Source organism: Panicum hallii, chromosome 1 (assembly GCF_002211085.1).
Source record: "Panicum hallii strain FIL2 chromosome 1, PHallii_v3.1, whole genome shotgun sequence".
NCBI classification, from domain to species: domain Eukaryota; kingdom Viridiplantae; phylum Streptophyta; class Magnoliopsida; order Poales; family Poaceae; genus Panicum; species Panicum hallii.
Window position 1 is genome coordinate 53,164,231 of NC_038042.1, and position 26,675 is coordinate 53,190,905.

General features: G+C 47.5%; 2 protein-coding genes across 2 annotated transcripts; one reads left to right on the top strand and one right to left on the bottom strand.

The window, feature by feature from the left end:
* Positions 1 to 430: 430 nt before the first annotated feature.
* On the bottom strand, positions 431 to 7,627 carry LOC112878994 (DNA topoisomerase 2). The gene is made up of 22 exons (XM_025943307.1): positions 7,022 to 7,627; positions 6,122 to 6,414; positions 5,955 to 6,021; positions 5,599 to 5,869; positions 5,314 to 5,513; positions 5,029 to 5,238; positions 4,836 to 4,949; positions 4,562 to 4,669; positions 4,257 to 4,421; positions 3,993 to 4,178; positions 3,741 to 3,896; positions 3,522 to 3,655; positions 3,267 to 3,435; positions 2,967 to 3,161; positions 2,693 to 2,879; positions 2,561 to 2,610; positions 2,056 to 2,475; positions 1,834 to 1,981; positions 1,669 to 1,730; positions 1,509 to 1,592; positions 1,318 to 1,414; positions 431 to 1,231 (listed from the first exon to the last, which is right to left on the bottom strand). Exons 1-22 carry the CDS (start codon positions 7,571 to 7,573, stop codon positions 654 to 656), a joined length of 4,446 nt encoding a protein of 1,481 aa, XP_025799092.1. The 5' UTR covers positions 7,574 to 7,627; the 3' UTR covers positions 431 to 653.
* A 4,059-nt stretch (positions 7,628 to 11,686) lies between these two features.
* On the top strand, positions 11,687 to 12,728 carry LOC112874054 (transcription initiation factor TFIID subunit 8-like). Its single transcript, XM_025937220.1, has one exon. The coding sequence runs from the start codon at positions 11,804 to 11,806 to the stop codon at positions 12,545 to 12,547; it is 744 nt and encodes a 247-aa protein (XP_025793005.1). The 5' UTR covers positions 11,687 to 11,803; the 3' UTR covers positions 12,548 to 12,728.
* Positions 12,729 to 26,675: the final 13,947 nt, after the last annotated feature.

The window sequence follows — 26,675 nt, forward strand, 5'->3', positions numbered from 1 at the left end:
TAACAAAAAAACTCAGAGAAACCTGCCACGTTGTACGCCAAGTTCAGTATGCAAGGGCATGGTAGCCAACGGCCCCAAGACGCAAATGTCAAGAAACCTGCCGTTATATTTTTTTCCTGTGTTATCTAACGTGGTAACTCTAAACTCAAGAAAAGAAGAAAAATTCTGATTCAGTCGGGTATATTGTAGCTTAGGGTACCATAAACTAGCTTGTGCTCGCCATGGCACCTCCCATCAGGGCGAGGAGGCCAGAAGCTACAAGTGAAACCGCGCCCTCAAAGGCAGCAGCATCGTGAGAACTTGTGGGCATTATCACCTCGAGCCTTGGAAAGTTGACACGGTGCAACTCGACCACCTCTAGACACACCAGCTCAGCCAACAGAACTTAGTTCACCGCAGGTCAGACCACACAGGCACAAGCACATAACAGTAGATGGATGCCAGAATTGCAGAGAAAAGACCTGATCAGTTAACCGAGCAGTGTCTTGGCAACAGAACACAGAACACCACATACAACGCACAAGATATGCATCACATCAAGTATCTACGGCCACACCGCAACAGAGTAGCATGCCACAACTCACAAACTAGACCATAGCACACACAACACATGAACCACAACTAGCTTAGTTCGACTTAACAAGGCCCCGAGATCACTCGTCATCAGAGTCGCCATCCACGTCGAAGTCAGAATCATCAGTTACCTCCACCACTTCATCCTCAGGGTCGCTCTCAGAGATGTAGACAGGCTTACTGGTGGTGGCCCTGGCTGTCCTCCTGGGTTGCGGGGCAGCCACTGGCTCTGCAGAGCTGCCAGAGGGTGGTGAAGCCTCGGCAGTAATTTCACAGCTTGATGCGGTAGAGCCTCTCTGCAAGATTGAGCCACTCTTCTTGTTGAATGGAGACGCCCTCATCTTCCGGACTTTCTTCTCAGGAGATGGAGCGCTGGTGTTGCTGTCCTCTGTGGTCTTGAGCATCATGGCCTTGCCCTTCGCTGGCGCCCTCTTCCTGGTGGCAGCAGCCTTCGGCTGTGTAGCAGCAGCGGTCTTCCTTCCTCTGCCTTTCTTCTGAGCTTGGACTTCTGGGACTTCCATGGCAAAGTCTACATCGTCATCCTCATCATCAGATATCACTGCCAAGGATGATGATACCTTCTTTCCTCCACCTCTTCTGCTTGGTCCCTTCACTCCTTTGTCTTCATTCTGCTCTTCTGTTGTTTCAGTTTCCATGGCTGCAAAGTTGTTAGACCATCAGCTCAAACTTTTGAAAGAGAGTGAGACCATCAGCTCAAATTGACAAATTATACTTGTGCATTACCAGAACTATCCGGAGAGGAGTCATTGAGAGTAAAAGCTGCAATGCGGGCTTTTAGTGTGGGCATGTCATCTTCGTCTTCATCCACAGGAGCACTTGCCTGTGGCATTGTTGAATTTGAATTGTAAATAGAAACAGTAAAAGAAGTCATTACAGACAAATTACTCAAAAGAATAGCTTTTTGAGAATCTTACCTTCTTAGTTTGTTTCTTCTTTTGTTGTTCCGGTTTTGCATTTTCAGCTACATAATCTTCATCATCAGACCCAGCACCATTCACCTTAAGAAAGTATGCGATTTTGTCAGTAGAGGCCCAATAAATGGTCAATTGAAGGATCGATGTGCTAGGTTCTAACCTTTTTGGCTGGTTTTTTCTGTTGAGCTCCACGCTTTGCAACCACAGGTTCAGCACCATCTCCTGTGATGGGCAAGCAGAGTTTCAACAATAGTTCAAAGTCCAAACACACATCCCACAGGAACATGACATAAAAACTGTTGTGCAATGCAGGAATAGCAGATACCTTCCGTGTCACTTTCCACTTTTGGCAGTTTAACTGCAGCTTTCTTGCGTTGTTTCTTGGGGCCAGCTTTACCACCTTCCTTATTGGCGTTCTTTTCCCTCTTCATTCTCCTTTCCTCCTCCTCTGCTAGATCCATTTGATCAAGCACCTGCATCAAAGTTGGCAAGTGAGCTAGCAGAGCAGAAAACTATAAACAGAACATATAAGAATGGCATTGCTTACATCCAGGTCTTTCTCAAAGGTGTCAAGGTCTCTCAACCAAAGCGATTTTGGTGTGGTGTTCTCCAGTTCCTCAACTTCATTCACTAATTTCTCCCTCTCAGCATTGAGATCCTGTATCTTCTCCAAAGTTAAGGTACCGATTGCCATTGAGATGAGATACTCATAATCACTAGGATCAACTCCATTTGCAGCTTCAGGACTTTCTTCATTTTCCTCCTCTTCTATAGCTCCTACGGCAGCTGGTTCAGCTTTCTTCTTTTTCATTGGGAAAGGATCAAAATTCTTCTCCCGAAGCTCCAGAAATAGATCTGCCCTCTTCCTGTTATTTACTACAATTTCATTGTCAACAACACAGCGGATAAACCTTACTTTGTTTTCAAGCTTCTTCAAGTCCAGCTTGATATTTTGCAATAATGTTTTCTGCAAAAAAAAAAGGGTGACAGTAGGGGGTGTTAATTTGACGTTCAGCAAATATTCAAAAAAGAACAAAGTGTCACACATGTACCTTTCTCTTATCATAGAATTCAAGCCTTAATTTATAGAACTCTTCAAGTACTGCAGAAATGCCAGAGTTTCAGTGATTAGATGACATATCACAAAGGGTTCTGTAGCAACAAATAAGATGAGATACACTTACTTTGCTCCGGAGTGTCATACTTCCGAATTTTACCATCTGAGTCAAACAAGTGCATGTTTGATGTTCCAATTGTTGTTGTCAGCTTAAATTTCTTCACCAGTCCTTCTTCCATAACCTTATTCATATTCTCCTCAGTTAGTTTGAGCACAAAGTAAACATCATCACTATCACCTTGCATTGTGCAGTCCTGTAAAATAATTCCAATTGAAGAATAATGGCAATTAAGTATCAAACATTAAAAACTCAAGTGAAGGTGTTTTCCAATGATAACTACCTCAATAAATGTTTCCTTGTCTTTGTTCTTTGGATCTAGAGTCACAGATTCTATAAATTCTTTGTAATCCTGAGTCCAACGGCGAATTGGCAGTTCAGTAATCCTCAATGTAGTGCTGTCAACAGCTTCTATGATGCCGGTGATGGTATACGTGGCACCAGCTACCTTTGCATTATGTGACTTCACAATAGAACCCTGTTTATTTGTGCAAAGAAAATTTGATTAAATACAACCATAAATTTCTTTACACAATTAAGCCTTAGTGCAGCAGAACTACGAAGACCAACTTGTATTGCTGACCTTGAACCCTCTGTACCACGGATGCATTGGTACAGTAGACTTATCATTCAGCAACCGCCTGAGGTTAGCAACAATGTCTCTTGGATTGTAGTTTGGAATATATGTGCTCCATCCAGTACCAATTCCTTCACTTCCATTGACCAAAACCATTGGAAGGATTGGCACATACCTAAAGGTAATAAGATTCATCTTAGCTACCTCAAACAATATATAATCATAATAAATGAGGATGGATCATTCAAGAGCTAATATTACCAGCTGGGTTCAATCGACTGCCCATCCTCGTTCAGATAGTTAAGAAGAATGTCATCATCCTTTGGGAAAATCGAACGTGTGACATGTGACAGTTTGGTGAAGATGTACCTAGCACTCGCAGCATCTTTGCCTCCCTAAAAGTAAACAAGCATAACAAAAATTGTGATTATGTAATCACAAAACACCGTGTGGTACTTAGCTTTTGCCCTAGTATCCCACCTGAGCTCTGGTACCGAACTGGCCTCCAGGGTAAAAAAGGTTTATGTTATTGCTGCCAACAAAACTCTGAGCCATTCCAACAATCGTACTTGCTAAACTCTGCTCACCATGGTGGTATGCTGAGTGTTCTGACACATAACCAGAGAACTGAGCAACCTGTGTTCAAGAGGGAAAAAACAGCAAAAAAGTTAAAAAGAATCTCCTGATAATCTATAATATAAGAAAAGGATAAATTTCTTTTGGATGACACACCTTAGTTTCCTTAACAAGGTTCCTCTTGAATGCGCAAAACAGGATCTTCCTCTGACCTGGTTTAAAGCCATCTACCATTGAAGGTATTGATCGCTGCAGGTCCGCCATCGAGAAGAGAATCAGCTCTTTGTTGATGAAATCACGGTACTTGATTCTTTTCTCACGGTGGTCAAGGTAAGTTCCAGGCTGAAAAATGGTTTGCACATTAACATTGATCCCGCATAAACAAACCCTGCCAAATTGGTAAAAGAAACAATAGCTAACCTGAAAGTTTGTAAGCCACTGTTTCCTATCAGCAATCCTTTTCTTGCTGAATGCCAACTCAATTTCATTGCCATCGTGATCATCTACCCAGACAAAATCCTTCTTGTGGTTGCTGATATCTGAAAAGTATTCTTTACCTTCTTTGGATGTGCTTGTTCCCAACCCCTGTATCAATCATGATTCACAGAAGTGATTAAGCATATAACAGTGGTATCCTCAGCTAATGACAATAGAAACAACACAAGGGGACACATGTGGCAACACACTGAAGTAACAACAAATGAAACTAGAGGGGCAAAGCAGACCTTGTAGTATTTTATGGTCCAAGAACTTGCACTTGCTCCTAAGTTCCTTTTCCAGTCTTCATACTCTGGTATTGTGTAAAATGATTTGGTAGTTTTGTTCTTCGTTGCCTGGACACATAAATTCAAGTATCATTATTGCTGCCAAACATACACTTTACAAAAATTACACATCTGGAGAGAGAGAGAAAACCGCAGTGCAAATGAGTAGGGGACCAATAATGAATGTTGAAAGTGTAGATAAGATGCCCATAGACAAACCCCAACTGTTACCTACCTTGATAATTGGAGTGGTGAACTCTACCAAGAAAGATGGAACTTTAAGAAGAGATGGCCAGAATGAGTGAATGAAGTTGATCAACAACCCTTTGATGTGGGAACCATCGTGGTCCTGAATTTATTTGTAAAGACAAGTGAATGATTGACTTGAGTTTGATTAGTTGATATAGAATTGGAGATGTTTGCCAAACCTGATCTGTCATTATCATGAGATGACCGTATCTCAAGCCTTTGGTGCTGTCATACTGCTTCCCATGCTGCAAACCAAGTATTTGCTTTATGTTCTGAATTTCGGCATTATCCATTATTTGCTTGTGGTTTGCTTCTCTCACATTTAGAAGCTTTCCCCTGAGAGGAAACACACCATAGTGATCTCTCCCAACTTCAGCTATGCCCGACATCTGCAGGGTAAAAGGCTTAGCCCTTCAGTTTGGTAGATTACACGATGTGCTATACGGCAGGTTTGAATTACTCACAGCAAGAGCTTTTGCCGAATCTCCTTCAGTCAGGATCAAGGTGCACTTGTCAGAGTCTTTCCCACCAGCTTCATTTGCATCTTCAAGCTTTGGGATGCCAGAAATTCTTGACTTCTTACTTCCATCAGTCTTCTTAAGTTCTTTGCTTAGTTTGAAATCAGCCCAGGAAAGGACATTGCTGACAACACCGATTTTCTCAACTGCAACCGTACAGAGTGAACATTAGCATTGGTGATGTAGCCAAACTACATGATGGAGGCTGCTATAATGTATTGTATCACATACCATTCTTGAGGAAATTATTAGAAAGCTCGCACTTTGACCCAAAGCTTCCCTGACGAGTTGTCAAGGTCTCCTTGGTCTGGGAGTCGAATGCAGGGTTGTCAATGAGTGCATTAACGAAGACCCACAAATGGCTCTTCACATTATGCGCTTTCATGTTTGCATTCTTGTTTTTCTTATTCACAATGGTCATCACATAGTTGGCAATTTGGTTGGTGATATAATCAACATGAGTTCCACCCCTTATGGTTGCAATTCTGTTGACGAAGCTGACCTGCAATAGCACAACAGGTGTTTAGGAAGCAAGTGTGACCATAACACAAGAAGCTGCACGCACATAACAAATAACCAAAAAATACCTGCTGAAACTGCCCTTCACTTAGAGTAACACACACCTCCCACCGGTCATTTACTTTCTCATAAACCCTGAAAGGATAAACCAAGTCTGAATGATCAGAAACTCTACACGGTAAGTTTTGTTTACGGATATCACCCAAACTGATGTTTGAAAGAAACTAATACAAACCTTTGGAGAGGGGCAGGTCTGTCACTGTTAGCAGATTGCATATACAGGTCCACATAGTCAGAGAAGCTCTTCACCGACAACTTCTGGCCATCCAATTCAACCTTCACCGTTTTGCCAAGAGTGCCCGCCATATCAATTACTCTCTTCCTCATGAGGGCTACAACATCATCTTCAAGATGGGTCATGTTGAACTTGGCAAGATCAGGCTTGAAGGTGACCCTGGTCCAGTTCTCCCCCTGCTTGCACTTGGTAATCTGGGGCTGTGACTTCTTCCCCATGTTTTCAGAGAAAACCTGCATTTGTATTCATGGAGCATCACACTCTATATCTGGATATTTGGGGCGGCTGTCCCTTAACAGGAACAGAATGAATTAATTCATATCAAGTGTGTCATTAGCTACATCGTGTATGGTTGATACTAAAGCTTACTAACCAATGCTACAGCCAATAATCTTTCAACTGTTTAAGTATGAAATTTCGTCACAATTTACAACTTTAGCATGTCTTAGAAAAGAACCATAGATCAGTACTAAATTTAAGAGGGTCCGAAATAACCATGTCATATAGAGGACAAAACTATGGACCTATCCACTCCTGAACATTTAGCAGAGGTACAGAACTGCTGAGAAAATTTTGTGCAGAGCTAGAATTCCAGTCTTACACTCAAGTTCTCTACTCACAAAGATTATAAATTGACAACAGAAGTCAGTTAGGCCAAATAATCGCATTGCTAGTCAACAGAACTACCAAATTAGAGGAAACAAAAAAAATCCAATGCCTAATATGTATTTGCAGATCTGCCCAAACCTTCATTTCTAAACCAATCCACACCGTAATAGCAACACAAATGGGAAAATGACTGTATGAAGAGCGGCTCAAGAGACAGCCAAAGCATCTCACCTGTTTGTACTTCTTCTGCCGATGCCCGTCGGCTGTCTCGATGACGAACTCCGTGGAGAAGATGTTGGTGAGCTTGGCTCCGTATCCGTTCCGCCCGCCGGTGGTCTTCTTCTCGTTGTCGTTGTAGTTGCTGCTGGTGAGGAGGTGGCCGAAAATCATCTCCGGCACGTAGACGCCCTCCTCCTGGTGGACCTCGACGGGGATCCCGTCGCCGTTGTTGTAGACGGAGACGCAGCATCCCTCGACGTCGATCTCGACGCGGAGCGAGTCCATCCGGGGGTCCCGCTGCTTGTTATCGGCGGCGTTGACGAGGATCTCGTCGAAGATCTTGTAGAGGCCCGGGACGTAGGTGACCGCGCGGTTCACCATGGCTCCGCCCTCGTAGACCCAGAGCGTCTGGGTGTGCTTCTCCACCGAGCCGATGTAGGTGTCCGGGCGCAGCAGGATGTGCTCCAGCTGCGTCTTCTTCTGGTACATCTCCTCGATGGTCTTGCCGCCGCCCCCGCCGGCGGCGGCGTTGTGGCCGGAGCTGGAGTGGAGAGGGCCCGTCATGGCGGCGCCGCGCAGCACACGGAGGTCGTGTGCCTACGGTAGGGTTTCGGGTGGGGGTGCGAGCGGGGCTGGGGAATTGGGGATCTGGAAGTAGAGGGGAAGGGGGTGTCGGGGGGTTTATCGAAGCCGAAGGGTGCGGAGCGGCCAACGGTGCCGGGATTCGAAATTTGAATTTTGGGAGCCGGTGTCACGCGGTGCCCTGGGGAACGTACGGTGGGGATCGAGGGTGAGGGATCGTGCGGCGGAAATTGAACCCGCGGGGGTTATCCAGAGGCTTCTCTCTGGCTCTGACGCTCCAGGACAAGTGCGGTGCGTGTGGACTCTACTCCGCGGGGCGGGAGTAGTAGTATTTTTTTCACGCCGCTGTGGGGAATTTGGGAATGTTGGTGGGGCCCAAATGTAAGAAGCTCAAGCTGAAAGGAGGACCTTCCAAGCCAAGCTTGAGGGGACATCTGAGCCATTTTAGTAGGTTAATCGCTGTTTTGTGATGCATGAACGCCGTCGGTTTGATCCTGCTAATAATATTGGCAAAGGGTGTGTTCGTTTCGCATTAGAGGGGTCTAAAACACAGATCTATAAATTAGAGGTATAAACATTTTAGAGGTCTAATATTTAGAGGGGTGTTCGTTACAGCCTCTAAAGCCCTGCCTTGACTCACCACGGCACGGCCGGGGCGCGCCCACGACGCAGCCCGCGTGCTAACGCGCGCACGGGGGGGGAGGAGCAGGGGCGGCGCGGCTCGCGGGGAGGAGCAGGGGCAGCGGCGCGGCTTGCGGGGAGGAGCAGGGGTGGCGGCGCGGCCCGCGGGGAGGAGCAGGGGCGCCGGCGCGGGGGGAGGAGCACGCGGGGAGGAGCAGGGGGCGCCGGCGCGGGAGGAGAGCTCGCGGGGAGGAGCAGGGGCGGCGGCACGGGGGGAGAGCTCGCGGGGAGGAGCAGGGGCGGCGGCGCGGCTCGCGGGGAGGAGCAGGGCGGCGGCGCGCGGGGCGAGGAGCACGCGGGGAGGAGCAGGGGCGGCGGCGCGGGGAGGACCAGGGGGCGGCGGCGCGCGCGGGGCGAGGAGCACGCGGGGAGGAGCAGGGGCGGCGGCGCGGGGAGGACCAGGGGGCGGCGGCGGCGTGGGGGGGTGGGGGGAGAGAGAGGGGGCGGCGGCGACGCGGGGCGAGAAGCACGCGAGGAGGAGCAGGGGCGGCGGCGCGGGGAGGACCAGGGGGCGGCGGCGGCGCGGGGGGGTGCAGGGGCGGCGGCGCGGGGGGGTGAGGGGAGAGAGAGGGGGCGGCGGCGGCGCGGGGGGAGGAGCACGCGGGCGGCGGGGCGGGGGGAGGAGCACGCGGGGGGTGGGGGCAGCGCTGGGAATCGTGACCGCCGGATTAGAGTGCTCGGTGGCTCTAAAGTGAACAGTATCGCTCGGTTAGTGGGCCGTTCGGTACCAACCCTCTAAAGTTTAGAGCTTTCACGCTTTAGAGACCGGAAACAAACGGGCCCTCGGAATGGCAGAATGGACGACGCAGGTTGCCCTCCAGGCCTCCAGTCTTGCTGCGTACAGCACACGTCACGGTATCATCCAGCCACCAAGCATGGCACGTTACCCTAGGTGACCCAGCGCGTCGTTGCAAGTCGGTGACAAGTGTTCAGGAATCGAGAGCACAGGACATGGTAGCAAGAAAAACACTACTCCTAATCATCATTTTTTACTAGCTAAAATGGACAATTTGCTTGAAAATTAGACACGTGTTCCCTTCATTTCAAATTGCAGATCGTTTTAGCAAATCTAGATACATAAATTTTACTATACACCTAAATAAACACTATATCTAGATATATATATAGCAAAAATTATGTATCTAAATTTGTCAAATAATAAATGGAAAAATATATTATATTACGCACCACCATCAAATTTGTGCTAGCTTCCCCACTAGGTGCTACAGTGCTGCTCCTATGACCATCCAATCATCCGGTCGCCTCAGCGGCCGCAGCGCCCAAACCACCAGAATGCTCTCTCGCTCCCTCCCCTTCGGCGTCGACGGAACGACTCTGCTGGTCAATATTCAAAGATGGCCCGGTGATAGCTCACCGCGCTGCATTTGCTTCTAAGACTCCCTTTGGTGGAACTCCAACAACGGATCCATCTGAGTGAATGCAAAGCGGCTTTACCACCGTAACACCTTGAAGCTGATTTTCTTTCTGCTCTCCTTTTCCCTTACAGGACCACAATGAGCTGGTGGAGCCACAAATTATGGCTCCACCGGTTCCGGCTCCTCTATACTACAATGGTGAAATTGGAGCCAGGTGAAGCTCCACGAAAGGAGGTCTAAGTATAGCGCCATGAGTCCATGACTTTGAGATCGGAATAGCCTATCGTTTTGTCCCTTCAACAGATGCCAGGTTACCAGCATAACGAGAGTTAACACCTATCATCTCCCCCTTAACCAACCATAGAGCACAACTGCCACTACCAGTGCCAGGAATCCGTGTATCCGCCAAAGAGGTGCTGATTCTTGCCGGTTGTTTTTTAAAAAACAAAAGCAAAAATAAAGAGAGGCTGAAGAGCAGGTGATATGAATGCCAAACCCGGAGAGAATGAACCACCAAATTTGTTTTCAAAATTAGCATGCAAGTAGGATTCTGCATAGGGGAGTGGGTTATCTCTGCAAGACTGCAACTTCTACAAGTGCCACCAAGGATTTGCATAAAACCTTACCTGGATAATAGGTCAAGGTATACGCATCTTCTGAACATATGGTATACACTTATACAGCTTCATACATGCAGAAACTTGCTTTTTGTGGCCTGAAAAAGCATGTTCAAGTTTAACCAGGAAAGCTTTTCTGGTATCAAGACGGCAGCAGAGCCTTGCTTCACGAGAATACGCGAATGAAGGCATTTTGCTCCTTCAATTTTGCCATATGGGTTAAGTTCATGTTTAAACTATCAAATCGTCCAATTTAATCTCTCAACTTTCATTTTTATTCAACCTTGTGCTGTTGTAGCTTTCCAAATTAAATATGAAACTAATAAAAAATTCCTTTTTTGCCCTTGGCTCCTTCTTCCCCTCAATTTTTAGAAACGCTAACCTAGACTACCCTTCTCAAAGTGCTAGAATTTAAAATTAGATTGTCAAATTTGAATCCTAGAATTCAAGTTTAAAAACTGATGGCCCAAGTTACTCCATTGACCTGAGAATTATAGGTCCAAGTAAATTCTGCAATGACACGTCGGTGAAAATTGAGAAGGGTAGGAAGAAGCCAAATGTAAAAGGGACATTCGCATTACTCTCAGGCTAATATGGAGAGCCACATCGGGATAATGATGAGTTTGATAAATAAAAAAAAGTTGAAGAACTAGATTAGCTAATTTAAAAGTTGAGGGACGAACTTCACCCTCAACACAGAGTTAAGCGACCCAAACGCCTATTTTTGCCAATGAATTTTAAGTTAAACAACAATTGTGAGAAATTAAAATGCATACCCTTTTGTTTTAGTTAGGGCAACATAAACAAAGAATTATGTACTCGCTATTCAGCAATGCAGCATATAAGGTTCAGTCCAGTATTCTGTTTGATAATATTATAGGACTGATACTGTGACATTGTCATTTTTGGACATCACTCTGGTGGCTAATTGACCTGACCGAAGTACCTTATTGTCCTACTAAAATGCTCTATTTTTTTATGAGTACAAACTAATCTCGATCTTATGGTGAGCACTTCCTGTACTATGTTAGGTTCGATGAGACGATGAGTACCAATCACCTCCACAAAACTGGTACTACTATTGTACACCAGGCTCAACCAGCTTTGGTGCACAAGACAAGATCCATCTGATCAAACTCGTATAACAACTCCTGCTCAAGGAAATATTGAGTTACCATTGATCCCGAGCGCTTCCAAAATGGACAGATCACAGAAGAGGGGAAGCGCGGTTGTTGTTTAGTAGCTGTTTATAAAAATTTTGAGTGGCTCTTGCAGTCTGCTTCCTCTTTGTTTTTTTTTTTGTTTTTTTGGAGATTGGTCTTCTTCCTCTTTGTGCAGCCTAGCAGCTAATAATGGGCCAGGATACCCAGCCCAAAAGCCCCGTCCAAATAGTATTCTTGAAGAAGAAATCCCCTCCAAAAAATAGAAAGAAACAGCCGCTTAAAAAACGCAAACCGAAAACATAGCATAAAACCACCAGTCGCGAGGATCTGGCGCTAGGGTTTTAGGCCTTTTTTTTCTCGCCGTCGCCGCCATGTATGGCAACTCCGGCCAAGCGCCCCTCTAACGCGGCGGGGGCCTCGCCCGTCCCCCGCCGCCACCAGGCCGCGGTCTCCACGGTCTCCACCGCCCAGATCCTCCGCGCCTCCGGCTACTCTGCCGCGGAGGCGGCCGCGCTCCGCGCGCTCTCCGACATCGCCGGCCGCTACATCGAGTCCCTGGGCCGCGCCGCCGCGGCCTTCGCCGAGGTCCACGGCCGCACGGAGCCAAACGTCGCCGACGTCGTCCTCGCGCTCGAGGACCACGCGCTCGGCGGCTTCCCCGGCGCTTCCGACCCCGCGCGGCCCGTGCTCTGCTCCGGTGCGCTCGCGGAGCTCGCCGGGTTCGTCGACGCTGTGACGGAGGTGCCGTTCGCGAAGCCCCTGCCGAGGAGGGATCCGGGCTCCGGCGCCGGCAAGGGGTGGGAGAGCTTCGCGGCTGCGGAGAGGGAGCCGCCGCTGAGGCACGTTCCGCAGTGGCTGCCCCGCTTCCCCGAGGGGTGGGAGGAGCGGCTGCACGGCCGCGGCGGCGAGGCAGAGGCGAAGGACGAGGAGGACGCGGGGGAGGTGGTGGCCGTGATGGCCAACGGTAACGGCGTGGAGAACGGCAGGAGAGCCGTGCCGGAGAACAGGGAGAAGGTTTCGTTCTGCTTGAGGGAGAAGCGGCGGCGGCATGCGGTGCCACCGGAGAAGTTCGGTGGCGCCTTGGAACGATTCGTGAAAAAAAAAGAAAAGTTCCTGTAAAATATCATCAAAAGATGAGTGTTCCTGGTTGCGCTTGCGCATCGATCCCGCGACGTAGCTGGCCGCGGACGCGGGCCTAGCCTATGAGTGTTTGCGAGACTGTAGACCACCGCGGCAGAGCATGCTCCGGTAGTAAAATTCCACTGATTAAATTATTTATTTATCACGAGTATGATCTTTTCATTACCTTATTCCGTTTGTACGAGTTCAGTTCATTCAGATGATACAGCGCAAATATTTCTCTGATTGAGTTACACATTTGTTGCTGGCTGCTATTAGAGTAAAGGAAGCTTTTGGTTTTAGGACCCTACACACACTACCCCCATATTAGAGTAGGCATAACGAGCATCGAGCACCATGCCTCCCATTGAATAAATAGGCAAATTAGTAAGACACACTGTGATATCTTGGTATGGATAGCATGTGAGCATCGAGCTCTCGATGAAGAACTACTTGTGCGAAAGCTCAATCTCACACGTTGGGGTTGGCTAGGTAGTTTTTCATCTACGCTATCTGGAAATGTGCTAATTGGGCTATAAAGATTGGATGGCAAAGCAAAGAGACTGATCGTGATCAGAAGGGGAAGGATTTCCCAGCAAGGACTTTGGCTTCAAAGTCCACGCTAGAGCTTTATTGGCAAGGCGAGAACAACCAAATCAATCATAGTCCGTAACTCGAATGTTCCACTTTTGTAATGGCTAACGACGGCCCCAATGATGATGAGCACAGCAAAATTAACAAAAGGGAGGACAATTAGCGACAAGAACCAGCAAACTCCACCCTAATAATTAGTGGTTGCTAGAGGGGCAGAAAGAGAGATGGGCATGCATATTATCAGCAACCCATATGGTGTGTGTCAAGTTGTCAAGTGAAAATTCCCCCAAGATAAGGGGATGTTTGGTTATTTGAGGCTTATAGTAAGCCTCACCCAATAAACTTTAAATAAGCTTCATTCTATCTAAACACCTAGGTTTAAAGGTGAGATTTATTATAAATCTCTCCGTAAGCCCATAAGCTCTTTAAAAAAGATGCTTATGAGGCTTATTTCCTGTGGACCCTATCAGGAAAACAGCACTTTTCAACCCCTAGCCCTCCACAACCCTATTCATTCAAGCCTTTTAAGGATATTAATGGGAGCATAAAGGTTACATTCAAGCCTTTTAAGGATATTAATGGGAGCATAAAGGTTATTTGCTACTACAGAGACTTATTATAAGCCCATATAACCAAACACCAATTGAGCTTATTATAAGCCTCTCCGTGTGAGAGGCTTATGGGCTTATAATAAGCCTCAAATAACCAAACAAGCTCTAAAAACAATAGTGGAAATAGGCAAACCATAGAGAGAGCTAGGTTCCTCGTTGGAGTTTAAATCGGACACGGTTATTTCATACTTATAATAAAGATGCTCACAACTTATTCACTTTTTTAAACGAATTAGCTAGGAGAGCTGCCGATTATATTAAAAAGAAGGAACAACGTCTAGACTGGGCACAACAACAACGACAATGACATCGACCGGTTAGATTGGGACATCAACGCGGCCACGCAACTCCATTCAAACTCTACTCAACAAGCAACTGGTTGGATTCGGACATCAACACGGCCGCACCACTCCACTCAACAATAGCAGCAAAGCCGAAGCACTACTGCAGCACCCATCCACAGTCCACACTCTAATAGTTGTCGAAACCTTAGGCGTGGTCCTACATCGATAGGAATCGAAGGTGGCAGATATCACCGCACCAAGAAGGCCACCACCATGCAGGACCCTTCGCTGCGATGCCGCTGCAACATCACACTCCACCCAACAGAGTGAAAAACACTAGATCCGGGCCTATCGCAGGCTGCCTCGCAATCGCCACCGCGACGCGTGGGGGCCTCGCCTCATCCGCCGTTGGACTCCACCTCTCTCATGTCGCCTCAAAAAAACACCGCACATGGGGGCCTCGCCACGCCCGCCACATTACTTCACGCCCCGGATCCATTTCTTATGTCGCCGTCAGGGTGGTGAGTAAAGATACCATGCCCAGTAAGATCTCCACCAAATAGCCAGGCCGTCGCCGTAAGTCGACTTCACCTCGTTGCTTTACCCTCGCACTTAGCCACCGCCACCATAGTAGCAGGCCAAGGAAGTCGCTTGCGCCGTCTTCCGATATTGTACCACACCAGGTGGTCCAGCCAAGCTGAGCAACCCGCCGCGGTCCACTGTAAGCCTATTCGTCCCACGATGCGCAAGCGCCATCCTCCGACGCAGTCCCACGCCGCACTGACCGTTGCTGCACTGACCGTTGCTAAGCAACGCCAGCCGCCGCGGTCCGCTGCAAGCAGCCAACCGGCAACCATGCGACAAACCTTGGCCACCTGAAAGGATCTTGGTGATGCCTAGAGGAGGGCGTACCTGTAAAATCTAAAAAATTCTTCGCAGCAATTAAATCTGTCGGAACTTCCAACACTGTGTAGAAACTTCTGACAAAAGAAAAGTTATTATACGAAATTCAAAATTAAACATAAAACTACAGAACCTGGCTGAATCAAAAGTTCCACAATGATACTGGAAGACTTCTGTAGTGATCTTTGCAAGCACAACAACTCGAGTATGTAGATCGGCACAAAACTAACTCTAAGTCAACAAGAACTAAATAAATACAATAAGTAAAAGACACAAGAGATTTGTCCCCAAAATTCACTTCGAAGTTACGTGCCCATTGAGGAGCTCACAAGAGTCAGATCTTCCACTAACCCTTTACCTCACTCAATCAACCACAAAGGAGGATTGAGTCACTTACTATAAAATCCACAAAGGATAGGGTAATACAACTTTTCGGGATGCACGCACACAAGAGGACGCTTCACGGGCGACACCAAACCATCTAGAAGCAAGCTTCAAGAGCAGCAAATGCGAATCGAAGGATGAAGGTGCTTCAAGTGCATTTGAGATGAACTTGGCTGCCCTCCCACTTAAATGGTTGAGTCTCACACCTCAATCTTATTCTCACCCAAGCCCTAGCTCAAATCAACTAAAAGCTTAAGGAGGGATTGGGGAGGAGTAGTAAATGCTTTGAAGGTGTTTATCTCGGATTAGATCAGCAGCAAGTGAAGGAGGGGCTGAGGAGTATAAATACCCGAGCCCCAAAAACTAGCCATTAGTGTACTAGTTAGGTGATTGTAGGAACTTCCAACACAGGATCAGAACTTCCGACACAGATAAAACTGGCTGGCCGAGAACCCCCTGTCGGAACTTCCGACCCCGTGTTGGAACTTCCGACACACACTAAAACAGTTAGAAAGCTAGGTGCCCAAGTGTATGATTATGTGTCTCTCCTTGATGGTTAGCATATCAAATAAGCACTTTGACACCTTCATTGACACCTTCATGCTATCCATTCGCATCCCAGTACGATGTTTCCTATGCTCAAATTCAAAATAGAAAATATTAAAAGACCTTCTTTTAAGCCTAACACTTAAAAGTTGGCATCTTTTCCTGCTCTTTTTAATTTATTGAGTTTTAACCTGTGTATAACTCAATGAACTCATTAGCTCCTTAATTTTATATGTCATCAAACACCAAAATCCACTTAGGAGACCAAATGCACTTTCACCGCCACCAAGACAGCGATCGCCTCCGTGTGGGCTCGGCAACACCCTTCCAGCTTGCCACCCGGCGGAATTGTCTACACCGGCCGAAGCCACCCTGGACAATGGACCGACAATGCCACAGACCGAGCTGGTTCTCTAGAGACCACGCCTCCAAGGAGGGCACGACGCCAAAAGCGCCGTTGTCGCTCGTCCAGGATCTGGACAGAGTTTTCACCCATTGAAAACCCTGTGCAGCAGGGTTGTAGCTCCAAAATGACCCCCAACGGGGAAAACGACGTCCAAGGACGCCGCCGTCACCCCACCAGCAAGTCGCCGGCAACGGCTTTCGCCTATAGCATCCCAACCCCTAGTTGCATGCGCACGGCGCGACATTCCTGCACCACTGCCACGACAGCCCTTCCGGGGCGCTACCGCCGCCACGCCTCCACATGCCATGCCGCCATAACTCCACCTCTGCTTTTGCTCGCCGCCAACAACGCCAACACTCAACCCCTGCTCCTCGTATGCGATCGCCGCCGCAACGCCCCACGCCACTCCTGCGCGACCTCCGCACGATTCTCCTGCTCCGCGCCTCCTTCCTGCTCCTCGCCGCGGCCGCGGCCGCACTCACTGCCGGCGCCGCCCATGAGCGCGGCGCCACGCAGGTGGACCCTAGTGCCATGGCCACGTCGGAGGAGAGCCCCACGCTGTCGCGGGTTGGACGCCTGGCCGGCCACCAGTAGGCCTGCGCCATGAAGGCCGCCGGGCCCCGCCGCACCCGCTCCTCCTCAGCTCCTCCGAGGGCTGGACCATGCCGTGTCAGGCGACGGATCCGGACCCACGGCCGGCCACACCGGCGCTGCCAACGCCCACCCGGCGGCGATCCCTTCCGTCCAGCAACGATCGCACCCGCCTAGCGAAGGGAGAGGAGAGGTGCTGCCCCGCCACCGCCATCCTCGCAGGCCGCGCAGGCTTCCGGCGGCCGGCGGCTGTGGCGACGCGGCGATAGGGAGAGTGGAAGGGGGCGACAGCAGTTGGTGGGAGGCGTCCGCCCGTGTCGCCCTACGCGGGGACCTACCCTCCTCAAATTCTCCACTATGCCACTAACTTATTCACTCATCAAGTAATACATTTTGTGGAATCGCCTATCTGCCTCGTAGAGCAAATCAAGCAGCATCCATGCACAAAAGCAGGAACATCAACAAAGGTTGACTTATTGACCAAACAAACAATTGAGAAAGTTTGAGACATCGACAAGAGTATCCAAGCACGAATTTGATAGGATTTTACCGCCACCGCGTGAATTACTAGACCATCAGAGACTCTGATTGATTGCCGACGATTACTCACGCGTCTGTCCAGGTCAGCTGGAACGCCTCCTCGAAAACAGCCCGGTCGTACAGCACCGACTTTCCCGGGCTCCTCCGGCCACGCCATCGTCGCCGTCCCGACCGCAGCACTGACAGCTTCCATGAACGCCTCGCACGTGGCGATGACGCGCTGCCTGTTGAACCCTCGGTGGCGGCCTCAACGCGCAGCAGCTCCTTCTGGACCCGTCTCATGCACTCCCCGAACTTGCCGTGGTCGACGGACAGGGCTCCGCCTCGGGGAAGCGGGCGCCGGCGGCGAACAGCATCGGGTGCTGGAAGAGGCCCCGAAGCGTGGCCCTCGCGTCCTCGCGGGCCGCCTGCTCGAGGAGGCTCAGGTTGGCGAGGGAGCGCAGCGCGGACACGACGTCGTCGTAGCTCGCCCAGCGGTGGGCGAGCGCCACCTGGACCGGCACGGCCGGGCCGTACCCGGTGTGGGGTGGTCGCTCCCACGCGCCGTCGACGGCGTTGCGGATGACGCAGGGGATGTGGCGCCGGTCGTTGGAGTCGTCGCCCGCATCGTGCGGAGCGGCTCGCTTCATTGTCGCCGGGGACGACCAGAGGAGAGGGCGCTTGGACTTTGTAACATCCCGAAAATTCCGGAATGTTATAGTTGAATAAAATTTTGAATTTTCAAAAACTTTTTATGAAAGTGCTTAGCTAGATACAAATGTTGGGTTTTCTTTTTCTGCTTCTTTGAATGGTTTCCAATTTGTGTGATCCAATTGTGTGGAATTTGAATTCGAATGGACCATTCAAATTCAAATTCAAGTTCTAACTATATAAACCCCTCTTGGGCCACCAGCCCAAGCCAGCCGCGCAGCCACAGGCCATCACGGCCCAGCCCAGCTGAAAGGACCTCAAGATGCCTAGAGGGGGGGGGGGGTGAATAGGCTAATCTGCAACTTAAAACACTTTCAACACGGTTAGCAACACAGGAATCCGGATACTCCGGATATATGTCCGGATACTCCGGATATAGAGTCCGGAGTTTCCGGATATAGTGTCCGGACTATCCGGGTATAAAAAACGTGCTACTAATCACTGTTGAAGAAGCTATAAATTGGATCAGGTAAATTTAGATGAACTAGGGGTACCTCTGAAGTGTTTCTTACCAGTTTTCTTTCTCGTGAGACTTGTACAAAAATAGATCGGCCTCAAACCCTAAAAGGTTAGTCTCACAAGCAAATAATCAAGAGTATGAGGTAGAAATATGAGATTGACACAGAATTTGTTTCCCGAAGTTCACTCCCAAAGGAGCTACGTCTCCGTTGAGGAAGAATTCAAGAGACGGTGCTCAAGAACTCCTATGCTCCTCTCCCAAGGGTGAGACCAACGCTCAAACCCTAGGGTCACTTACTATGAATTCCTCGGAGAGGAATGAGGATTACAAACCAGCTGTGATGCTCACAAATCAATCACGCAATCACAAGCGACGCCTAGCCGTCTAGGAGCTTGGAGCTCCAAGAGTAATAACTTAGAATCCACGGGCTAGACTTGGATTGATGTGCTCAAGAGATGAAATCAAAGCTTACTTGCACAATCTTAGCTCTTGCAACAATCCCACTTCAAACCCCAACGAAAATCACTCAAGAATGAGGCAAATGGGGAGTGAGAGGGCTCTCTTTAGGCTTTCTGCAGGTCTGGTCGAAAATGAGCAAGAGAGAGAGAGTGAGAGGGGGTATGGAGGTATTTATACCCCCTCTGCCAGAAACTAGCCGTTGGGAGAGCGGTACCCGGAAACTCCGGGTATATGTCCGGATACTCCGGACATAGGGGTCCGGAGACTCCGGACCAAACTTGTTTTGCAGACCGGTAACAGTAACCCGGACACTCCGGGTATACGTCCGGATACTCCGGACCTTCTGTCCGGACATTCCGGACTAGTACCCGGACACTCCGGGTTTGTCACAGAATTTCACATTTAAGTCCCTTTTTGAGTGTTGAGATGGTTTCTTATGATTTTTGTGGGTTCTCTTGAGCACAACTACCATGTCTACACTAGTGGATCACAGTTCCCCTTGATAGTACGGCGTTCCTATACTCAATTTTAAAAATAAAATCTAGTCTTTAAGAACACTTGAGGACGCCGCTTTTCATATCCTTTTTGAGGGTTCACGCTTCTCTAAAAGCTATGCTTAGTCACCATTAGCACCTGCACACATGCTTAATAACACGATTAAATATACATGTGCTTTGTCATATATCACCAAAACCCACTTAGGGGCCTAGATATCTTTCAATCTCCCCCTTTTTGGTGATTGATGACAACCCACATGTAACTCATTTGATAACCATAAAAATGTAATCTTAAGCATGCAAAGAGCTCCCCCTTAATGTATGCCATGAATTTGAATTTCAAATTGACTTCTCTAAAGTCAAGATTGGCATTTTTAGAAAAAGATATGGAACCTCTTTATACATTCTACAGTGGGGTGAGCATGTGTGTGTGTGCTGAAAAATGTGTGATGCAAATGTCATGTCATATAATCAGGAAACACTAGTGTTTGATCAAGATAACCCGGAGACTCCGGGTTCCGATCCGGAGACTCCGGACCAGTCCGGAGTATCCGGAGGAATATCCGGAGTATCCGGACCATCAGGACAGAACACATAAAAATAACATTGCATCATAATCAAATTAAGATCACACTATCAGCTCATCCTTAAAAATAAACTGCAAACTAGTAGACCACAGAGTAGCACACATTACAAAGTTCCCCACACCACATAGTCCTTACATGAGAATTGTTCAAAAGAAACGCATAAAGTTGATACAAAGCCCAAATGAGTACATGAGTACAACATAAATGGTATTTTCACTCCCCCTTTGTCATCAAGGGCCAAAAAGGAGATGAAAACAGGCAAGAAAAGCTTCTACTCATCATCATCTCGGGCATCCTCATCGGAGGTATCCTCATCTTCATCCGAATCGGGGATCTCGCGGTAGTTTGGAGGTGCTTCTTCCTCGGTCTCTTCCTCTTCATCAAAAATCTCTTGGCCACGAGGAGGAGAGCGACGGGATCGTGTAGGGGCACGAGTGCGCTGACGTGGGCGAGGAAGAGGAGCATGAGCAGCAGCAGTGGCGGCCTCATCCGCAGCATCCCATTCGGCAAATGGGTCATCAAACTCGGGCAACTCATGATATGGATCCGCCGGAAGCCCCAAGTGACTCTTAATCTCAATAATGTCACGGCGGTTTTCATTAATCTCGTGAGTTGCAGTCTTGCACATGCAGAAAATGCTCTTAAGAGCTCTCTTGATGAATGAATCATGATGACCACGACGAGAGGAAGATGGACCCGCATAAGATGGAGCTGGATCAAACCTTGGGTTCCTTGTTGCACCGGCATGAAGAGGAGGGGCATGTGGTGCATCACCGGATCGAGGACGAAGATGTAGGGCAGCGTGTTTGCAATCCTTGGGAAAGGTGACCTTGGTGACCCTCTCAATCATATACATAATGTAAGGAGCAGATGGTAGAAACTTTTGGGGATCATTCATCGTCCTTCTTAACTCATTCCAAATGAAATCCATAATGGAGAAAGGTCGCCCACCTGGCATGACACGGGCAAGGAGATTGCAAGCAAAGTACCTAAGAGCAGTGGCATCACCATCCTTAGCATCAATGGTGGCACGAAAGAATTGGTTCATGGTGTAGTAGAATGGTTGAAGAGTGCTTGCATTGCCGGCTTCCGCTAGAATAGGGTTGTAGAAAATAGCCGGTAATTGACTGGGCTTTAACTGATGTTCCACATGAATGGGATCCCTCTTCTCATCCTCTGAGCCAAGTCCAAGGAGTCTAGAGAATGTCATGTAGTCAACTCCATATTTCACTCCCTCGGTAGTCCAAAAGAAGGCAATTTGCCTTGCGTCATAATATAGAGAGGAGTGAAACTGAGCAAGAATCTCCTCATTCCAATCATACCGAAAACCCATGATGTCATAAAGACCGAATTCCTTGCACTTGGCAATAGCTTGATTAAAGAATGGATCATTCATCCTCTCAAAATAATCCCAATCAACATACTTGCAAGGAACAATGGGAGCTTTGCCCTTGCGCATGACAACGGAGGAGTAGAAATCTTGATGCAGCTGACACCAAAATCTCCTTTCCAAATTTTCAGCCTTCTCATACTTGTAAACATCCTCCTTGCGTGCATCCGTAAGAGCCACAGTCTGCTTGAAATAGTTCCGTCCCATTGAAACAGTGAACTCGGTGAGAATTTGAGGACGGTGAAGCTTTGGGCACCTTGGATATGTACGTTGATCTTGTGGATATTCAACTTGAAGACGAGGAGGAGTGCGAGGGCAGATTTCCCAAGCAATTCCCCGTCTCGATGGATTAGCCCGAGAAGGAGGAGGCGCTGCCATACTCGGCATCATGTAAGGAGCTTGACGAGGTGGACGGGCTTGTGAGCTGCTTCCTGCAGGCTCTTTGCCCGGACGGTGGCGAGGACGAAGTTCTCTTGGAGGAGGACTAGGAGGTGAAACTTCCTCCTCTTGGATTTGGGGATCGTGACGGCGTTTTTGCCGTCTCTGGCCGGAAGAAGCAGGTGCACGCTCACGTCCCATAGCCTGGATATAGGATATATCGATTAGGAACAGCTAGACGAAATAGGAATGAGACAGATAGGCTGAAACTCTAGAATCCGGAGAGTCCGGATATATGTCCGGATACTCCGGACAGTCCGGAGTATCCGGACAGCAAATCCGGAGTCTCCGGGCATCGACATGGAAACCCTACTTTCATGCAATCTAGAGATTTGCCCATGGGATTTGAATGAAATTTGGGGCACAAGCTGCTGCACATGAGGGAAGATAATGCCCCAAAGGATATCTAGTTTTGACCACTACATTGAGAGATCGGGCGATTTGAAGTTTGAATACCTTAATGAAGAGGAAAGCGCGGGAAACTCCGAATCCAAAGCGTTCCCCGGAGATTCCGGACGAGATGAAGCACCCCCTTCAACGATTCGCAAATCTTACGGGAAAATATGGTGGAAATCACCCCTTGGGCGAGTGGGAGGCAGGAAGAGGAGGTGAGGCGCGGTGGAGGTGAGAAATAAGAGATAGAACCGTTTTGACCGACCCCCCCCCCCCCCCGCGGTATATATGAGAAGGTTTTACCATCCGGAGTATCCGGACGTATGTCCGGAGTATCCGGCTCCCCCTAAAACTGTGAAGGATTCCAAAGAGAAGAAGATTGAGTTTTGATAGAGGAGATCTAGTGATGTGAGAGGCTTACTTAACTTGAGACTAGCCAGCAATCAACAATGGAAACAATAGTCTCAAGCAAGTAAGAAGAGATTCAAATTACTTTTAAAATCACACTCCTACTAATTCTAGTAGATTTTTCAAAATAGTTTCTTCTACAGCACTCAAACATGTGCATGATCTCAAACTAAGTTACGAGAATCCAAAATATTTAGCTCACTCCTCAAGGTACAAAACCTTTGCTCATCAAGTGGTTTAGTGAAGATATCGGCTAGTTGTTTATCGGTGTTCACATGACTTAAAACGATATCTCCTTTGGCTTCATGGTCTCTCAAGAAATGGTGCCTTATGTCAATATGTTTGGTTCTTGAGTGGTTAACGGGGTTGTTAGCTAGCTTGATTGCACTCTCGTTGTCACACAAGAGTGGAATCTTGCTAAACTTACAACCAAAGTCTCTCAAGGTGGATTTCATCCAAAGTAATTGTGCACAACAAGCACCTGCAGCAACATATTCGGCTTCGGCAGTGGATAAGGCGACGGAATTTTGTTTCTTGGAACTCCAAGACACAAGGGACCGGCCAAGAAACTGACACGTCCCCGATGTACTCTTCCTATCTACCTTGCAACCGGCATAATCCGAATCGGAGTAGCCAAGTAGATTGAAAGTGGAGCCCTTGGGATACCACAAGCCAAGGTACAGAGTGAAAACTAAATATCTTAGAATTCTCTTAACAGCCATAAGATGGCATTCCTTAGGATTAGCTTGAAATCTTGCACACATGCACACACTAAGCATGATATCGGGCCTAGATGCACAAAGGTAAAGAAGGGATCCAATCATGGAGCGATATACCTTTTGATCTACGGCTTTGCCATCCTCATTTAGATCGAGATGTCCATTAGTCGGCATGGGTGTCTTGATGGGCTTGGCATTCTCCATGTCAAACTTCTTCAACATATCTTTGGTATACTTGGTTTGACAAATAAAGGTTCCTTCCTTGAGTTGCTTGATTTGAAAGCCAAGAAAGAATGTCAACTCTCCCATCATGGACATCTCGAATCTCTTCGTCATGATCCTACTAAAATCTTCGCACCAAGATTGATTAGTAGAACCAAATATAATGTCATCGACATATATTTGGCACACAAAAATTTCTTTGTCAACTTTGCGAGTGAAAAGAGTAGGATCGGCTTTGCCTATCTCAAAGCCTTTCCTTAAGAGAAAGTCCTTAAGGCATTCATACCATGCTCTAGGAGCTTGCTTAAGCCCGTAGAGCGCCTTATGGAGCTTGTAGACGTGATTGGGCAGCTTGGGATCTTCAAAGCCCGGCGGTTGCTCAACATATACCAATTCGGAGATTGGTCCATTAAGAAAAGCACACTTCACATCCATTTGGTATAGCTTGAAATCATGGTGAGTTGCAAAGGCAAGCAAGATACGAATTGACTCAAGTCTAGCTACGGGTGCATAAGTCTCACCAAAATCCAAACCTTCGATTTGAGTGAAGCCTTGAGCAACCAACCTTGCCTTGTTTCTTGTTACCACACCGTGTTCATCTTGTTTGTTTCGAAAGACCCACTTTGTTCCAATGACATTTTGCTTGGGTCTTTCTACCAAGGACCAGACTTCATTCCGTGTGAAGTTGTTCAACTCTTCTTGCATGGACATCACCCAATCCGGATCATCCAGAGCTTCTTCAACCTTAAGTGGTTCCAAAGAAGAAACAAACGAGTAATGTTCACAAAAGGTTGCTAAACGAGAACGAGTAGTTACCCCTTTGTTTATGCTTCCAAGAATGTTATCCACGGGATGATCCTTTTGAATAATTTGATGAATCCTTGGATGAGGAACTTGAGCTTCATGTTGTATAGGCTCGACTTCTTGTTCAGCATGAGGTTGATCTTGATGTGGAGATGATGGTCGATCTTCTGTAACCCGGATACTCCGGACCTGTGTCCGGATACTCCGGACCGGTGATCCGGAGTCTCCGGATTTGTACCCGGAGTTTCCGGGTTGCGCTGCGGAAGTTGATGTAGATGACCCTTTGAACATCAACACATCATCATCGTCTTGATCCTCTTGTTCTTGTGGCTTTATTTCTCCAGTGGCTAGCTTCTTGATCACCTTGTTTGGTGATTCTTCCATGCCTACAACATCATCGACTTGCTCTTCTTGAGAGCCATTACATTCATCAAATGTCACGTCACACGCAACTTCAACACAACCGGAGGTTTTGTTGAAGACACGATATCCATGAGCATTTGAGGCATAACCAAGAAGAAAACCTTCATCAACTTTAGATGCAAATTTAGAGTTCTTGGGCTTCTTGTTGAGAATGAAGCACTTACTTCCAAAAACTCTAAAGTATGACACATTAGGCTTTTTACCAAGTAGAAGTTCGTAGGCCGTCTTGTTCAAGATCTTGTGAAGATAAAGACGGTTGATAGCGTGACATGCCGTGTTGATTGCTTCCGCCCAAAATTGATCCGAGACCTTGTATTCGTCAAGCATTGTTCTTGCGGCTTCAATGAGAGTTCTATTTTTCCTTTCAACAATTCTATTTTGTTGTGGAGTGTATGGAACGGAGAACTCATGCCCAATGCCCTCTTCTTCTAAAAATTCTTCAATGTTGGTGTTCTTGAATTCGGTGCCATTGTCACTTCTCACTTTCTTGATCTTGGTCTCGAATTCATTTTGAGCTCTTTTTGCAAATTTCTTGAATGTCTCTTGCACTACACTTTTGTCATGCAAAAAGAATACCCAAGTGAAACGAGAATAATCATCAACAATGACAAGTCCATATTTGTTACCACCAATGCTTATATAAGCCACCGGACCAAAGAGATCCATGTGTAGTAGTTCAAATGGCTTGACGGTGGTGATGATGCTCTTTGACGGATGAGGAACACCAACTTGCTTTCCGGCTTGACAAGCACTACAAATACGATCTTTTTCAAAAGAAACATTTGTTAGTCCTAAAATGTGATCCCCCTTTAGGAGCTTGTTGAGATTTCTCATCCCAACATGAGCTAGTCGGCGATGCCATAACCAACCCAAGTTAGACTTTGCCACCAAGCATGTGTCAAGTTGAGCCTTTTCTTGTGAAAAATTCACTAGATAAAGCTTTCCCTTGAGTACACCCTTGAAGGCAACGGAGCCATCGCTTCTCCTAATGACGGTCACACCTTCGTTAGTGAATAAACAATTGAAACCCGATGCACAAAGTTGTGATATGGATAACAAATTATACCCAAGAGATTCGACTAATAGAACTTTTGAAAGAGAGAATTTTGAGTTTAGATCAATGTTACCGGTACCAAGCACTTTTCCCTTTTGATTACCGGCAAAAGTAATGTAATGATCATCATTTGATTCTTTCAAACTCTCAAATATGCTTCCTTCTCCGGTCATATGATTTGTGCATCCGCTATCAATCACCCATGTTGATCCACCGGAGAAGTATTCCTACAAAACAAGATTATTCCTTTCTTTTAGGTACCCAACAATACTTGGGTCCTTGAGTGTTAGTCAAAAGCACTTTGGGTACCCACACATGGCTTTTCACCTTAGTGTTCCATGAGCGGTGACCCACAAATCTAGCAACCACTTTACCATGGTGGTTCCTAGTTAAAACATAATCCGCATAAAATGACATTTGAGATAAGGTTTTTGGTGTCTTGGGCATTTGAAATTTGTCTTGCTTCAAAGAGGATGCAACAATTTTGGCACCTTCATCACATGTTGTGCCTCTCTTGACAAACTTAATTTGACTTAACCCTTGCTTCTCACTACTTCTCCTATGGATGGGAGTTGTCATGTTCACTAGGCCTCCTCTTGCCCCCAAGGCGGCCTTCTTGTTATTCTTGACATAAGGAATGGTTTGAGAAGTGCCATCTTCATTCTTTCCTAATCCCTTACCTTTCTCAAAACCATATTTACTTAAGTATCTTGAACCAAACCCCT